The 18519-nt window shown below is 41.5% G+C and overlaps 1 protein-coding gene across 3 annotated transcripts; it reads left to right on the top strand.

Annotated features, from left to right (window-relative positions):
- Positions 1–4321: 4321 nt before the first annotated feature.
- On the top strand, positions 4322–16840 carry ikzf4 (IKAROS family zinc finger 4). Of its 3 annotated transcripts, none has more exons than XM_017707799.2 (8): positions 4322–4387; positions 6052–6106; positions 6192–6296; positions 7120–7425; positions 7560–7727; positions 9899–10051; positions 10153–10284; positions 12976–16840. In XM_017707799.2, exons 2-8 carry the CDS (start codon positions 6067–6069, stop codon positions 13803–13805), a joined length of 1734 nt encoding a protein of 577 aa, XP_017563288.2. In that variant the 5' UTR covers positions 4322–4387; positions 6052–6066; the 3' UTR covers positions 13806–16840. The 3 variants fall into 3 exon arrangements, with proteins under 3 accessions (XP_017563288.2, XP_017563295.2, XP_037397323.1); XM_017707806.2 differs by having other exon boundaries at positions 4360–4468; XM_037541426.1 differs by lacking the exon at positions 4322–4387 and adding an exon at positions 4503–4698.
- Positions 16841–18519: the final 1679 nt, after the last annotated feature.

The raw sequence follows: 18519 nt of genomic DNA, 5'->3' as shown, positions 1-18519 counted from the left end.
GATTTGGCAGTTTCATTTCTGCATGAGCTGTGTGCATGTAGGTCTGCTGCCACTCAGTGGCTGCAAACAGTACTTCTTTCAAGTTAGAGCAGCAGCACTGATTTAAAATATTTCTCAGCACGTGATCATTTGTTCCGCCCGATGACTGCTGGGGTAGGCTTCAGCACGCCCCGGGACCCAGAAGGAGAAGCGGCTTAAAAGATGAGTGTGTGTGTGTGTGTGTGTGTGTGTGTGTGTGTGTGTTATTCAGAGTGATATAATGTGAAATGCCTCTTTTTAGGGAAACTTACAAAGCCAGAATTAATCACAGCAGTGGTGATGTCTAAAGTGTTCAGTGCTTTTAAAAGCTACATCATAAAAAGCTATGACACAAAGTAGTTACAGATACATTGCCTGAGACATGACTTTATAGTAGATTTGAGATCAGATTTTGGACAGAAAAATATTTTTTATTATATTCTTGGTGAAGAGGTACAGGTTGGTAAGTTTCTCTACTGTGAACTATTTCATATCAGAGCACTCGGACTATGACATTGCTTGCATCTCATTGAGTTATGCAAAATTTTTGAAAAATCTGTGGAATTCCCCTTTACCTGCCACAACTGCTTTTGTAAGTGACAAAATATATTGTTAACATACACTGACAAAGACCACAATTTTTACAGTATATATGTTGACATCATTGCTCATATTTCTAGGAGAATTAGCTTGCACACATTTAAATTCAAAAATAGTGATTAATAATACATTTGACTCAGAAACTGCAACTTTACATTACATATTTGCACATTTGTTTGCTTGTTCTTTTTCACTGATTCTTATATTATTGCAGATAAAAAAGGCTGTTTTTGGCTTGTTTTTTTTTTACTTTGAGGAACATGACTATATAACAACGAGTGATATGCACACATACATGCATATATACATATACAGTACTATGTGAAAGGCTTAGGCATCGAAGACACATTTTCAAAATCGAATTATTTGCGTAGTATGTGTTTATTTGCTGAGAAAAGCGTTAATATTTGAATAAACAAAATTTATAGAATATTAATTAATAATAAAAAAGTATAATGCCTAAAACTTTCACACAGTATTGTGTATATATATATATATATATATATATATATATATATATATATATATATATATATATATATATATATATATATAAAACATTTAAAATGATTTTTACTCTTCTTCGTCTTCTTCTTCTTTCGGCTGCTCCCTTTAGGGGTCGCCACAGCGGATCATCTGCCTCCATCTTGCCCTATCTACTGCCTCCTCTACTTTTACACCAACCATCTCCATGTCCACCTTCACTACATCCATAAACTTTCTCTGAGGTCTACCTCTTCTCCTTCTACCCGCTCCATCTCCAACATTTTTGACCAATATATCCACTATTCCTCCTCAACACATGTCCAAACCATCTCAACCTGGCCTCTCAGGCTTTATCTCCAAACTGCTCCACCTTGTCCCTCTGATCTGCTCATTTCTAATCTTGTCCAGCCTTGTCACTCCCAACGAAAATCTCAGCATCTTCATCTCCGCCACCTCCAGCTCAGCCTCCTGTCTTTTAGACAGAGCCACAGTCTCCAAACCATACATCATAGCAGGATGCACTACTGTCTTGTAAACCTTCCCTTTCACTGTTGCTGCTATCCTTCTGTCACACATGAGCCCTGACATCCGTCTCCACCCACTCCATCCTGCCTGCACCCTCTTCTTCACCTCATTTCTACACTGTCCATTGCTCTGGACGGTTGACCCAAGATATTTGAAGTCATCCAACTTTACGACCTCTACTCCTTGCATCTTCACCTTTCCATCTGCCTCCCTCTCATTCACACACATGTATTCCGTCTTGTCTCTACTGACCTTCATTCCTCTCCTCTCCAGTGCAAACCTCCACCTCTCCAGATTCTCTTCCACCTGCTCTCTACTCTCACCACAGATTACAATGTCATCTGCAAACATCATGGTCCATGAAGCCTCCTGCCTGACCTCATCTGTCAACCTTTCCATCATCATTGCAAACAAGAAGGGGCTCAAAGCTGATCCCTGATGTAACCCTACCTTCACCTTGAAACCATTTGTCACTCCAACTGCACACCTCACCACTGTCTCACTATCCTCATACATGACCTGCACCACCCTAACATACTTTTCAGCTACACCTGACTTCCTCATACAGTACCACAGTTCCTCTCTTGGCACCCTATCATATGCCTTCTGTAGATCCACAAAGACACAATGTAGCTCCTTCTGACCTTCTCTGTACTTCTCTACCAACACTCTCAATGCAAAAATTGCATCTGTGGTACTCTTTCTGGGCATGAAACCAAACTGCTGCTCACTGATCTGAACCTCTCACCTTAGCCTTGCTTCAACAACTCTTTCCCATACCTTCATGGTGTGGCTCATCAACTTTATACTTCTGTAGTTATCCGGGCTTGGGACCAGCACCAGAAGTACACAGAGTACACCCCTAATGGCTGGTTTAAAATGATTTTTACTAATCTTTAATAATATAGAATCAAAGGGCCTCATTCACCAACTGTTCATTCACCAATTCTTCTTAAAGCCCACTTACACAGTTTTCGTGAAGAATCTGACATTCACCAATTGTTCTTAGGTAAGAACAGAATCTAGACAAACTTAAGAGCACCAAGGTGTGAACAATTCTATGGTTTAAGAACATGTCATGAATCTGATGAAGAATTTTTCTCAGGAACTTTCTCAAGAATAAATTTAAGAATAAAGTTAGAAAGATATTGGTGAATGAGGCCCTGTCTGAACATAATGTAGAGATGTCTTTGGTTACACTTGATGGTTGGACTGAAAAGAATGTAGAAATTAAAAAATTATGTTGAAATGAAAGGAATGCAGTGGCACACCAGTGGATGTGAAACAGGCTACATGTCACATATTTGTGTTTCATTCATGCTACTCATCTGAGTTAAATCTCAAAATAACACATTTTACTTGGGCAATATTTTTGACTTTCAACACTCTGCATGTACCTCTCCACCATGAATAGGTTTTTAAAAAACGTAAAACCACTGTAAAACAATATTTCGATTTTTCAGGTATCAGGCAGCATGCTCATAACCATTTCTTGTAATAGGCTTAGATTTCTGTGAGGTAACCACAGACAATTTCAAAAGTCAGTGGCATTCCCCTTTAACATATATATATATATATATATATATATATATATATATATATATAAATATATATATATATATATATATATATATATATATATATATATATATATATATTTTTTTTTTTTTTTTTTTTTTTTTTTTTTTTTAAATGTAGGTTTCAAGCCAAAATTCTTATCTTAAAAGTACTATAAAACAGTGTCTTGAGCATCGAGAGAGATGACATATTTGTAACCATTTTAAATAATATGCTTATGATGTAGGTTTTAGAAACATTAAATGCTTCAGACATCTGGTTCCTGTCACCACCACTGTGAAGAATTCTCACTCAGCAAGTTTCTCTTCAATGGAACTTTTCATATCAAACCACAGCTCGTATATATTCCACAGAAAAAGCAGCTGCCAATACTGCAGAATGAGCCACTCTAGAGAAGCAGCCCAGCAGCCTACAGTATAAAGCCTGCCTGCACTGGACTGTGGAGCAGTGAAACTGTGTTCTCTGGAGCTCTATTAAAATACCTTTGGGGCGGGTTTGAGTGCCAGAACTAATCATCCAACATCAGACCACTAATGCTTTTGTGGCTGAATGCAGTCAAATTCCCACAGCAATGCTCCAAACATCTAAAACCTTCTCAGAAAAGTAGAGGCTGTTACTACAGTAACACTTAATAAAGATCGTTTGTTAGTAAAGTATAAATTCTCTATTGAACCATTCTTTGCATGGTGCAATGGTCCTTGTATATGGTTCTATATCGAACCTTTTTGCAAATGGTTCTTTATAGCAAAAAAAGGGGTTCTCCTACTGTTACAAGCTTGACATTCTAACAACAGCGCATTTTCAAAAATGTTATTCATAAAACCATACACAACACATTCTCCATCAACGTGAAGGACCATTTCACCATGCAAACAACCATTTAAGCACGAAATGGTCCTATAGAGAACTCATGGCTCTAATCTGAATCGTTGCCTTTACTAAAGAACCCTTGAAGAGTCATCGTGTAGTGTGGGTAAACTCCTTACCTCGCTCTTGGTTTGGGAACAACCGTGGGGGATGGGGGGGGGAGGTGTCTTCAAACTTTTGAACGTGTGAGTTATCCCATCCTTCCCATCCCTTTTCCCATCCATCGATGCTCTCGGTTTTCCATGATGATCGAGCGCTCCGCAGGTGGCTTACTCGGGCCTGCTGGATCCCGGAACTTGTTCGGGATTTTCAGGTAAAGGATCCCGGAGATGCGCGAGAAAACAAACCGCGCTCGCGCCATATAAACAACACGGCAGAGAGAGTCGCTCGCCAGGTGGGGAGAACAGCCGGGCCGGCCGGGCGAGGCACCCGTCATGTCGGGGAGGTGACACGGCGTCGTGCGGGCGGCCAGCCGCGCTCGGTCCGGCCGAGTTTTACAGAGGCGGCTAAAGCTAGCCTGCTAGCCGCGCGGCATCTGCCGAGTATCGGGTGCCATAGCAACGCCGACGGGCTCTCGGGCAACATTATCGCGCTTTAGTTCGCCACGGCGAAAATACCGAGCAGGTTGGCACGAATGGACCGGCCGAGCCGTTAACGCACACACTAACGCTAATCTGCCTTGTTTTTTGGTCAGTTCGGCCGTGTTCTCGCCTTATTCACCAAGCTGTCGCGCTTCGTTAGCTCGTTAGCCGCTGCCGCTAGCTGGCTCGCCTCAGCCACACAGGTTGAGACGTTCAGTTGCAGCTAAGGACCGGAGACTGACAACACTGACAGTAATGTCTGTCGTCTTCCTCCGGTGGTGAAAGGGTTTTAATCCACATAGTCGCGTCTAACTGCTGATGTTTTGCATAAGTTCCTGACCTGCCAGGCGCAGAAACGAGTGCCTGTTGCGCGAAGTCGTTCAATTCAGTTTTAACGTATCTTTTCTCCTGCTGTCGGAGCTCTGGAGTTAACTTCTCTGTTGTATGATTAACAGGGACAGCCGTGTAACGCACGACAGCTCTGTAGAGTTGAATATAGATCTGTAAACTAGTAAACAATGTTAAACATGGAGTGTCAGTAGCCTTTGTTCTGAAATTAGGAGGGTAATTTTGCAATATGAGGCATCGTCTCATATGGGACAGTGTTTATTTATATGGGCCCTGAATGATAACCACTCTTATTTACTCTCCTACTTCCCCACTAAACCTTGCTTGTATCACATAACGTGCCTATTTATGATATTTCATCCCGCTTCTTTAGAAAGAATTCACTATTAAGCATCTCCCATGGCCCAGAATACATGAATCCATGCAATATTCTGACTGCACTGTTTTCCCCTCATTTAACACTACTTTTATCTAAAAGAATGTGTTGCATCCTTAATTTGCATGTGTGTTTCTGGTGTGATGTTCTCCCAGCACACTTTGTTGCACTGGAGATAATAGGACAAGCACTGTGCAGAAAGATCTGTACCATTCAGTTTTCATATGATGACACATTTATCTGCAGTTATCCGTCTTTGTTACCCATTCAGTTGTTGGTGTAATCACTTCTTGCTGTTTTCTCATCTGCTCTCTGATAGGTCAGATATAAGGGGAGGGCAGTTTCCTATAGCTGCTTTTTCTGTGTTCACCAAAGTTTGTAGAAAGCAGAGACTTGGGACTGGTACTAGGACTATATTCGCGGTATTGTTCTTGAAACCATATTAACTATTAAGAACAAAACATGAAAGCGTGAAAAAACAGGAACAGATTCTAGTGTTTAAATCCAAAAAAGGTTCTATGCCCTAAAATATGTCATAAAATGTTTGGCCCTGAATTCTTTCACAGTAGAGCGATTTTACAAAAAGATGTGAGGCACTCTTGGACGTGTTGCCATGTTATACACTCACTGTGCTGACAGTTTTGTTTGTGGCTTTTTTTTGTGTGTTTTCAGGCATCTGGTGTGAGAATGAATGCTGACGATTGCAATGGCCGTTCTTACATGTCAGGTATTGGAAAGTTCTATTGATTTTAACCAACACATCTGCGTTTGGACCTCTGTAGGAGCTTGACTTTGTGTGTGTGTGTTTGCAGGCAATGGAGATTCTTCGACAGAACGTGAGTTTTTTGCAGGGCTAAGAGGACCTACAGTGAGCACTCCTAACAGTCAGCACTCTTCCCCCAGTCGCTCCCTCAGTGGTTAGTACTCAACTGATATACTTTTATATTGTACGGTACTGTGCGAGTTTCAGAGACCACCAATTATTTATATAGTTCATTAACCAATTCATTATTTAGCATCAGGAAAAGCAGGTGAAAAATCAGGTGAAAACATATTTAACAGAAAATCTCACAGAACTCTTAATAACTAAATATAGTTTCTGCTTAATCAGTATTTCCTGTGCCCATACTTTGCCTTTATTACAGCTGCCATTACTTGGGGACTTGCTTTCAGTTTTTCAAAGAAATCTGCAGGAGTATTTCCCGCATGTCCAAAGTTCAGTCTTAGAAGTTGGTTGTATTTTCTACTTCTCACAATTGAAGTAATCCCAAACACATATAATGATGTTGAAATCTAGATTCTGTAGCAGTCAGTCCATTGTTCTGAGAATTCTATGAAACAAAGGCTAGCGGCTTCTTGGCAACTGTATGTCATTTCAGATCCATAGTGTCAAGTTGTGTAGTCACAGTGGAAGGATGGACAAAAAAAAACTGCAGATCTTTTCAGATCTGAATAAAGAGCTTAATTTTTTTGCTGTTGCTCAAAAATGAAAGGTTTAACTCCTGTTTATCAGATGGTTTCATGGTCATAATGAGTCATGTGCATTTCTCAGGCATTTCTTAGTCTATGATCGGAAGTGAAGGGCGACTTTTGCACAGTACTGTATCTTTTAAAATGCAAAAGTTCTCCACATGGAACATGTATAATTATGGCACATGTTGTATTCTGGTTTCTGTTTGTATGCTGTTCCAATAAACCCATTCATAAGTGCTCATTCTGCTCTGTTTCCAATCTGTCTAGCTAATTCCATCAAGGTAGAGCTCTACAGTGATGAAGAAGCAGGAGGCGCTCCACTTACAGAGAGGAGAAGAGGAGAACGGGATGAGGGATGGAAGGATGATAAAGGAGACGTGCCTGAAGAGGGGGGAGTGGAGATGGGTGGAAGGGTTCGAGGTCAGGGAGGAAGCAGCTGTGGGGAGATGGGCAGCCCTGAGCCTGCTTCACCTGGACCTATTCGGCTGCCCAATGGAAAACTGAAGTGTGACATATGTGGAATGATCTGCATTGGTCCTAATGTTCTGATGGTACACAAACGCAGCCATACAGGTGAGTGTTGTATGTTGTTTTTTTGTTGTTTTTCTTCACTGAAATATCAGTTTTACAATTGAGATCTGAATGCTTTTTTGGATGCATTAATAAATGATACCTGTGGGGGCTTTTGCTGCAAAAATTGTTGATAGGTGAGCGGCCATTCCAGTGTAACCAATGTGGAGCATCCTTCACACAGAAGGGTAACTTATTGCGTCACATCAAGCTCCACTCTGGTGAAAAGCCTTTCAAATGCCCGTTCTGTAACTACGCCTGCCGTCGCCGTGACGCACTCACAGGTCACCTCCGCACCCACTCTGGTGAGTCTACACAGTAGGTAGAGGCAAGGAACTGAAAACTTGGACAATATGTGGTGTAGGAAATGTAGGAATGGAAAGTGCGTGGGATGAATGAAATGATGTAACACTGAATATAATGAGCATGATGAGGCAGCTATGTTGAATTGCAGAATTGAGCCCTTGAACAAAGCTCCTTTAAAGAGGCCACAAAAACTTTGCAAATATTTAAGTGTTGCCTTGTAAATATTTTTATTAGTAAATTCAGCTACTTCAGGATGCACCCATTTCTGACACAAGCATTCAGTTATAGAAACACACTGTCAGTAGAATGGGATGCTCTGGAGCAGCTGAACAGAAGCGTAAGGTCTCCATGCCTGTGTGGAGTAGTGAAACTGCATTTTTTTGGAGTGATGGAGCATCATCCAGTACCTTTGAAATGAGTTGGACCTGCATTTGTAATCCAGAACTAATGATCCAACATAAGTACCTGACCTCACTTAAGCTGATGTGGCTGAATGCAGTCAGATCGTCAAAGTGACGTACCAACTTCTAGTATAAAGCCTTCCCAGAGGATTTGAGGTTGTTGCTGCAGCAAAAGGTTTGGGGGTGGGACTTTTTATTAATATCGTTAATTTCAGATGAAACGTTGGATGAGCAGGTGCGTGAAAACACTAAATGGCAAATGACCTCACAGCAGTCCCCCCCACATGCTCATAGCCCATGACATTTAGAATATTATCAAAACAGGATATCCTGCTTGTGCTTTCAAAAATGTTGATGTGCATTCACCTGTAGTAATGTGAAGCAGACCGGGTGCGGTGGCTTTCTTACCATTCCTCGGAATGAGCGCACAGGTTCAGAGAAATGACTATCGAGAGTCATGGAGTTCTCCGAAATGACGTAAATCCCTCCTGCCAATGGGCTAATGCGGTTTATGTATTTTTTCCCTTTTCAAATGTCATTGACGAGAAACTCTTTGTTACGTTCACATTATTTTGGGAAATTACGAAAAAGACAAATTAGAGGCATTCATTTTGCCCTGGAAAAGGCTGCATTTAGTATTTATTTAGTATTTATCAAGAAAAGTGGTCTTGAGGTATACATAAGCCTGTCACAGTCATTACATAATTGCAAGATTGCAGTCGTTTAAACTGACTGCAGTTATTGGTACTGTCTGCAAGTTCCTAGCTTTTACAATAATATGTTAATGTTGCAACAAACAGAATTTAACTGGGTGCTTTTTAACATTTGGGTTAAGGCAATGTCCTGTAGGTAAATATTTTTTAAAAAAGTAAAAAAACATTATGTTACGAAAGTAACAAATCTGGAGCTGTAATTCCATTAGAGGGCAGCGGTGAGTAATGTATGTTTACTGGAGCTTGAGCTGTATCTTGTATGTATTATTTAGGAGCTATTATGTACTGACAGGTAGGATGTACAATAGCTAATCAATTTGGGTTTGTTCAGGCTTGCGTTTTATACAATTAACCTGTCCTTCAAAAACATCAATTAAGCTATTAATACGTTATTAATGGGGCGGCACGGTGGCGTGGTGGGTAGCGCTGTCGCCTCACAGCGAGGAGGGCCTGGGTTCGATTCCCCGGCCGGGCGGCCAGGGTCCTCTCTGTGTGGAGTTTGCATGTTCTCCCCGTGTCTGCGTGGGTTTCCTCCGGGTTCTCCGGTTTCCTCCCACAGTCCAAAGACATGCAGTCAGGCCAATTGGACATGCTACATTGCCCCTAGGTGTGAGTGTGTGAGTGACTGTCTGTGTCTGTCTGTCTGCCCTGCGATGGACTGGCGACCTGTCCAGGGTGTATTCTGCCTTCTGCCCGAAGACTGCTGGGATAGGCTCCAGCATCCCCCCGCGACCCTGACGGAGAAGCGGCTTTGAAAATGGATAGATGGATGGATGGATACGTTATTTATAGGGCAAATAATCTTCAGCTAAAATTTCATGATCCTGGATCAATACAAATTTATTCCACATTGTCACAGACAAGCTTTAAACAAGCTTTAACATCATTTGAGGGTTGAAGTGTAGGTATTGAAAATGTAATCCATCTTAATACCAGTAAGAGTATTTTTATTAATAATTAAAATAGTAGACCAATAAGACCAAGATAGACCAATAATTTTTTTTTCTTGAGTTGCATTGACTCCCCACCTAATAATGCTCTCCTGGATTATTTTAGTTTCCTCTCCGACTGTGGGAAAGCCCTATAAGTGCAGTTACTGTGGCCGTAGCTACAAGCAGCAGAGCACACTGGAGGAACATCGAGAGCGATGCCACAGCTACCTTCAGAGTCTGGACCATCAGCCTGCACACAGCACCCAATCCACACAGGGTAACTGACAAAAATACTTCTGCAGAGCTGACATAGCCTTGTATGGTTATGTGTCTTTGTATGCATACTCTTATACTACAGTCTGACTGTTCTTTGTACAGGTGAGGAGTCTCGCAATATGGACGTGATTCCTGACCCTCTGGTCCATCCCTCCTCAGAAAAAATGACCTTCATTGAACGGGTGGCTAACAGCATTACTAAAAGGAAGCGGTCAACACCTCAGAAGTTTCTAGGTAGGTCATGTTCAGAGTGTCACTGGAAATGTTTATTAAGCATAGTTTGTCACACCAACATGCAGCTGCACTATACAGTCGCTTCCACAATTATTGGCAACTGGTATTGGTAAAGATGATTTAAAAAGGGTTATAAAGACTGAACCTATCGGTGAATAAGCTTTCTCACACAGAAAGAAATAGAAAAATCCGACCTTTAATTTAAGTAAATTTATTCGGGAAAAAACCCTCAAGAAATAATTATTTTTCAGAAAGCCACATGTGCCACAATCATTGGCACCCTTAGAAATTCTTAGAAACAAAATGTAACTGAAGTATTTTGTCCATTTATATATTGTTTAAGTTGTTTAGATCGTAGGTCTGAATATGGCTGTAAAAATAGCTATTTGCCTCAAAATGCCCATATCTTCAGATTGGAATTTTTAATTATTACCCTATCAACTGAAACTGACAAACCTGCCTGGTTCCAAGGTTATTTTGCCTAAATCCAGTGAGGAGGCTGATAAAGAGGCAAAAAGGATCACTGTTGGAGAGTTGCAGAAAAAAGTTGTATCTTGGGGTCTAACAAAACTACCATCAGGCACCACCTCTATGCCAACAGAATATTTGAAATGCATACCAGGGAAAAGCATGCATGGAGTTTGCTAAATGCTACTGATACTTTGACTGGAATTGTTTTCAGTAGTCAGATCAAATGAAAATTGACCTTTTAGGCAGCAAACACTCAGTGTAAGTTTGGTGTAAAAATGAATGATGACTACGCTGAAAAGAACATAATGGCCATTGTTATGTATGATGGAGGGTCTGTGATATTATGGGAATGTTTATCCTCCAAAGGCACTGGGAACTTTATTAGGGTAGATGGCATCATGGACTCCATGAAGTAACCGAACAAACCAAAATCTGTCTGTCTTACTGACCCCCTGTGAGGGTGAACTAAAGAGGAGCGTGCACAAGGGAGAACCTAGGACCCTGGCTTATCTAGAGAGATTCCATAAAGAAGAATGGTTTCCAATTCCCTGCTCTGTATCCTGCAGCCTCATAAGATGATATAGGGGAAGACTAAGTGCTGTTTTATTGGTAGAGGGAAGGTTGGATTTTTCTCATTTTTTCAGGGTGAGATTAAACTATTTCACCAAAATGTGAATGTCTTTTAACTTTTCTATTCATTTCTACAATGGGGTGCCAATAATTGTGGAGGAGACTGTATATTTATAAGGAAGAAAGGCACAGTTTTTTTTTTTTCATTTTTGTTCTGTGAACATGCTGACCAATCTCAAGTGCTCCTGCTGAGTGCTATGTGGGTGTTTTGACAAATCAAAGCAGTTGTGTTGTGAAAAATAATGCAGACCCCTCTTTGTACATGTCCATTAATTGTTCATTAATGTTTTTATTCACATGGTGCATCATTACTGCAATATTCAGTAAAGAGAGTTTTGTATTCATATTGTGGTGTTGTGTTACAAGCAAAAGTCAGAGATCACCCTTAACTTTTTTTTTATTTCTAGTCAAGGCTGCCATGTACAAGATCATCAGCTTCTTATTGAAAGTTTTGACTGGAAATTATATAAATACTGAGACAGTAGTGTCATTTGCACATATGATTATGCTGTATGTGTTGTTACTATAGTTAGGCCCAGAAATATTTGAACAATGACAATCTTCATGATTTGGGCTCTGCATGCCACCACATTGGATTTGAAATTAAACAACTGAGATGCAATTGAAGTGTAGACTTTCAGGTTAATTTAAGGACTTGAACAAAAATATAATATAATATCCTATGAAATGTTTGTGGTGAACTCTCTGTTTTTGCTCTCATGAAGTCTTCTCTTTATAGTAGACTTAGATACTGATACACCTACTTCCTGGAGAGTTTTCTTAGCTTGGGTGGACGTTGAAGGGTTTTTCTTCACCATGGAAAGGATTCTGTGATCATCCACCACTTCTTCTGTCTTCTGTGGACGTCCATGCCTTTCTGAGTTCCTGAGCTCACCAGTGCACTCTTTTTTGCCCCAGAATGTACCGATCTGTTGATTTGGCCACTCCTAACATTTCTACTCCAATGGATTTCTTTTTTCAGCCTAATGATGGTCTGTTTCACTTCCATTGAGAGCTCCTTTGACCGCATGTTGTGGGTTCACAGCAACAGCTTCCAAATGCAAATGCCACACCTGGAATGAACTCCAGACCTTTTACCTACTTAATTGATGATGGATTAATGAGGGTATAGCCTGTGCAGCCCAGGAAATAGCTTTTGAGATAATTGTCCAATTACCTTTATTCCCTTGAAAAAGAGACAGCTACATATTAAAGCGCTGTAATTTCTAAACCCTTCCTCCAATTAGGATGTGAATACCTTCAAATTAAAGCTGAGAGTCTGCACTGTATGGCCAAGTTGATACATGCATCTTGAATTTGTTTTGGTAAACAGCTAAAATGCCAAAACTTGTCACTGTCAAGATATTTCTGGGCCTAACTGTATGTCCCTGTTGGTGTAGGGGCCTCTTAATATGACCCATATTGTGCTTTTGTTATGTTATAGTTAAAAATAAAATGTTATGATTTCATTTTGTAGAAAAAGTAATTAGTGTGATACTTTACCCACAGTAATGCTTCTGTAAAATTACATGAGAGAGAGGTTTTGTGATTTTTGTAATTGTGTATTGTTTCCATGGCCTGTCTGTGTAGGGGAAAAGCACATGCGGCTGAACATTTCTGATGCACCTTATGTACTCAGCTCCAGCCCTGAAAAGGAGCGGGACGTGCTGGGTTCACACGCCGGAGGCGACCCCGCTGCTTTAGTAGGCGTAGGAAGCCGCTATCTCCGTGGACCCCGTGGTGGAGGTGGAGAAAGAGGAGGAGGTGAAGACATGGATTCACCGTGCGCCATGCGTCTGCCTCCCCCTCACCCAGCCTGCATGTCCGAGTTCACCCCCGTCATCAGCTCAGCCTACCCCCACATCACACCCCTGGGCCAGCGCCTAAACTGCGGGGGGGGCATATCTATGGGCCTAGCTGGACGGGAGGCGGGCGAGGGCCATGAAGACATGCCCTCAGGCCGCAGCCATGCCACCTCGCCCAGCAACGGCTGCCAGGACTCCACAGACAACGAGAGCATGGCAGAGGAGCAGTGCATTGTGGCCAGTGTCCCGCCTGGCAGCTCCAACCACCGCGGGCGAGAGAGGCACAGCCCCAGTCACGCCAAAGAAACAGACCTTGATGTAGAGAGGGAGAGGGGCGTCCCTGGGGCCCTGTCGACGGTCCCAGCTAAAGGAAGCCCACGGTCTCCGCCCACCTCCAGGGAGACCATGCAGGTGGTGGACGGAGAGGGCCGGCCGGTGCGCTCCTTCCGTTGCGAGCACTGCCGCATCTTCTTCCTGGACCATGTCATGTTCACTATCCACATGGGTTGCCACGGCTTCCGCCAGCCCTTCGAGTGCAACATATGTGGCCACCGAAGCCAGGACCGCTACGAGTTCTCCTCGCACATCGTCCGTGGGGAGCACCAGGTGGGCTGAGAAGGGGTTAAAGGGCTGGTCTGTGGGTGGGACGGGTTTTTCAGAAGAGGGAGGAGGGTACTGACAGAGAGACGTATGCTGCTTTTGAGATGACACGGAGTCCAGTTTGGTCTGCACCAGAGTTGGGGGGGGCAGGACAAATGAGCACTTGCTTTTACTGTTAAGTGAACACCATGCTTTCCTTTTGAAGGCTAACTGGCATAGGCGCAAACTGAAGATGCTGGAGGGGTGGGGCTTGGCCTGGTGCAATGGAGAGAGATTAGATTAGAACAGAGGGAGTAGATCGTACCACCTGATTGCACTCCCAAATCAATTTATTTGGCAAGACGAAGCTGTTTTGCTTTAGAAGTGCCTTTCTTCAGTGGGGTTTACCTATTCTTGGTTTGTTAGAGAAACTTGGTGCTTGAGCATGCTGCAGTAGGAGGCAGGGCCGGTGAAATCTTGCCAGCAGCATTTCCACACAGTCTGTGTGTTAGAGGTTGTGAGTGTGTGAGAATGTGTGCGAGACAGTGACTGTCAAAAAAAACAAAAAAACGCTTGCTGCTGAGTGAGATCCACAGCTCAAGTATACTCAGAAGCTTATTGTTTGGACTCCTTTTGCAGTAGTTCTTAGCGGCTGTGGAGTTTAGTGGACTCAGGGAGGACGCAGGGGAACTAAAGGAGAAACGTAAAGCAGCAACATGAGCTGCAGGCCTCTTTAGGGCTCGGAGAAAGAGGAGATCTGTATGTTAGCCATACAAACGGAGCACACACACGTATTGCCTTAATTAGTTGCTTTATATCAACCCTGTATTAGCTAGTTGTTGAATTGCATGCCATTTAATACTGGTGATTACTGGAGGCACAATACAACATTTTGCCAATTGCCTAACCGTGGCAGACTGAAGTCAAGGAGGATTAAGAATTAGGTCAAGCCTTGGATAATTGTATATTTTATTTCTTCTAAAAACAGTGTATGCTAAATGTCTTATTTAAGTGGAAATTAACTTGAAATATTTTGCCTTAGTTTTTGAGTGTACAGCAGCAGGTAACCTTTGTCCAGGTCAAATTCTTGGACTTGCTGGTTTCCTTGTGCCTCAGATCTTGATTGTTGTTTTTAATCTAGATAGACCTCACCTCAGTGGCGATGAAGTTTGTTGAAAAAAAAAAATCTTCAGGACTACAGAGGTTTCTGTATCATTTTTGCAGTCCCCCCTTATATCCAGCCTGTACAATGAAGTTGTTGAATATGAAATGATCGCCTAGCTTCGGTTAACAAAAGGTACATCGACTCTGTTCTAGAGTTGATCAAAACTGGGCTAAACGTTGTGTACTAGGCAGTTGCAAACTGGTGTAGTGAAGCACTGAACAGTGAAAGGAGCCTTAATGTGCTGGTGCAGATCAAACACAGACCCATATCACATTCTGTGACTCTGACGAACGATGAGGAGGGGGTTGTTACCTCGGAGGAGGTTTGCACTTTTCTAACTCTGCTTAAATGTGAGTGTTTTGCTGGGGCTGTCGGGTGGGCTCTAGGGGGCGGGGCTGTTACTAAAAGGCTTTAGGGGATCCTACAGTACTCACTGGTGACTGAGCTTTGGAACATATTCTTTTGTTTTCTGAAATTGCTCTATTGCACTGATTTCTGATAAAATGCTATTTAGGGAAAATAAGTAACAATTTGATACGAGAATATGTAGGTTATAAAGACCAGATAAACAGTGTGTTGTTTTTAAAGTTCTATAAATACTATTTTCCTAATGAAAGGGGTCATTGTCACAGGTTTCAGACGAGAAAACTTCTCCTTGTGTTGTAAAATTGGTGCTTGGTTGTTTGTGTGGCTTCTGCCCTTGATATTGGACTTAACTTGTATCCTGTACGCTTGTCCTGTGTGAACGTCACGTACGAGTTCATGTATCAAGGTACACCTAACCCCCCCCCCCTCCAACAACTATGGATTGCTGCTTGAGTTGAGGGAAAAGAGTGGATTCGTTGTTGCAGAATTGTGTACCGTCCTGCCAAGATATTGTGGCCTGTAAGTCCTCTCTTGCACAATTTGAAACGAATACGGCAGAAAACTAAAGCACCAATGTTCGAATTTTGAAAATATCAAAGATTTTTTTTAAGTTTGTTTGTTACCACCTTTTCTAAAGTGGAAAGTGCTTAAGGATACTTTGATATTGTAGCATGTTTGTCACTCAGCCTTTGTGAAGGTGGTCAGCTATCTCCCAAACCTGCTTACTTGTGAACCACTGATCTAGTGTTATACCTATCGCTAGCTGAAATGCATCTGGTAACCTCTTAAGATGTGCATTTGGCTTCACGGCCAACAGTGTGAATGATTTCAGAGGAAGACTATAAACGAGACCAAAACCAGTATTTCCTTTTCAATGCTAAGTCAATAGCTTTGCACCCTTCATAGCTGAAGAAAGTTCACTCTTCTTCTACCGTAGACATAACAAATTTACTTGAAGTTATTTAAAAAAAAAAATCAAATATATATAATACTTAATGATGCACTTAATGGTTGAAATGAAATTATGTAAATAATTATATGGTATGTATGACTGAGAAGGTAGCATGTTTGCTTATTTGTTTGCTGGAAATCTGGAACTGTTCAGCTTGTAAAATATTAGCTGCAAATTTTCCCTATTTCCTCCACCCCAACCTCACTGTTTTCTCCCCAAAGTTTGTTTCCCTGAACCCCGTGTGTGATGAACTTAAATTAATATTTTTAAATGAACTGTGAAGTGACCATAACAAGCAGCAAGAGAGACCGAGAGGTTTTGGTGAGGCAGGGAATGAATTCCCTTTCATACTTACAGGCTTTCTCCTGGGTTCAATGTTTGTAAAGGCTTTGTGAGAAAAAAATATGTATATGACAAAGAAAAAACTCTTTACCTCAAATTTGTTCAAATATGAAAAACTGCCTCATGTTCTTTAAAAAGGTGTGTTGGTTTCAAGAGGTATTGTTTATTTGAGTTTGTTTTTAAGGAGTGTAACCCAACATTCAGTTGAAGTACTTTTTCATGTCCAATAAAGTAATATTTGTCGTACCTCCTGTCCACTTAAAAACCTCAACCATTGTTTCCAACTTTGCCTTGTGTGTTGTCAGTCTATCTACATGCTCTGAGACCAACATCTTTTCATTTCTGTTAAGATAAAAAGCTTGTGAATGAATAATGGGTTAATATTTGCCACAGACATCTGCAAAAATCATCCTGGACCTGTATTCACCAAGCATCTCAGATTAGCAGCGCTGATCTAAGATCTGTTCCTGTCAGCAACTATTTAATAGTCAACTTGAAGTTAGAATCTACTCTTCCATTATAATATGTAAAAAGTAACATATTTGGGATACGTATTAATGAACTACATGAGGAAAACTCAGCTGTTGTGATTTTTATTAATTTACACTATTCCTCACGGTTACTGGTTGACACTTCTCTTCATGTAATTTTCTATTGTTTCATTTCACTGCTGTCTCATGAGCCAAGTAAATGATTCACTATGTCCCAATAGCAAAATTGACTATAAAGTGTGTATCTACACTATATTTCCAAAAATATTCGCTCATCTACCTTCACGCGCATATGACCTTGAGTCACATCCCATTCTTAATCCATGGGGTTTAATATGATGTTAGCACACCCTTTGCAGCTATAACAGCTTCAACTCTTCTGGGAAGGCTTTCCACAAGGTTTAGGTGTTTATGGGAATTGTTGACCATTCCTCATACTTTGTGCACTGGTGTAGTGTCATGTTGGATCAGGAAGGGACCGTCCCCAAACTGTTCCCACAATCTCTTGGTCTGCTGAAGCATTAAGAGTTCCCTTCATTGGAACTAAGAGGCCGAGCCCCGCTCCTGAAACACAGCCCCATACCATAATCCCCCCTCCACCAAACTTTACACTTGCCACAATCCATTCAGACAACTACTGTTCTCCTGACAACCTCCAAACCCAGTCATCCATCGGATTGCGGGATGCAGAAGTGTGAATCGTCACTCCAGAGAACACATCTCCACTGCTCTAGAGTCCAGTGGCAGCGCTTTACACCACTGCATTCAAATTTCACGACTGGACTTGTTGCACAGGAGTAGGACTGCAACAAATTAATTTGATAATTAAATAATCGATCAATTGATTACTGGAACAAATCAATTATTCTGAATATGAATCATTACATTACCAAGTAACTTATGTAGCTATTAGTCTTTACATTGTTTTATGCATTTGCTAACAATGAAGACAATAAAGATAAACAACATTCAAGAATTCACTAACTTTCCTGCTAATACAAAAGATTTTTAAAAAAAAGCCACAATATATTTTTCCAGCCAAGAAACTAAACGGTTTTCCTTTAATCAAGTAAATAAACGTTCCAAATTGAAATGTTCATTTTAAACAGTGCAGTCTGTGCTCTGTGTATTCTGCTGTCTGTCTAAAATCTGGGGCAACTAAATTTCACAAATCACAGGTCTTTAATGACACGGAGGAAAGTCCGCGTCTCTCTGCGCTCTGGCGTGTCGCTCCATGTGTTCACGGAGAACTACCTCCTCAACCTGTTAGCGAGTGGAGCCAAACGTCCGCGGACTGTTTGGAAACTCCTGTGTTCGCCGAATTTGACCGCACCGGCGGCCTCGGCGTTAAAACGACGATATATGCAACGTTATCATCTGAAAAGTGAACAGGGTCGCTGTGAGTACCTAGTTACTTGGTACAGCTCCATTAAC

Source organism: Pygocentrus nattereri, chromosome 9, assembly GCF_015220715.1.
Source record: "Pygocentrus nattereri isolate fPygNat1 chromosome 9, fPygNat1.pri, whole genome shotgun sequence".
In the NCBI taxonomy this organism is placed as follows: Eukaryota; Metazoa; Chordata; class Actinopteri; order Characiformes; family Serrasalmidae; genus Pygocentrus; species Pygocentrus nattereri.
This window is presented reverse-complemented; position numbering and strand designations above follow the sequence as displayed.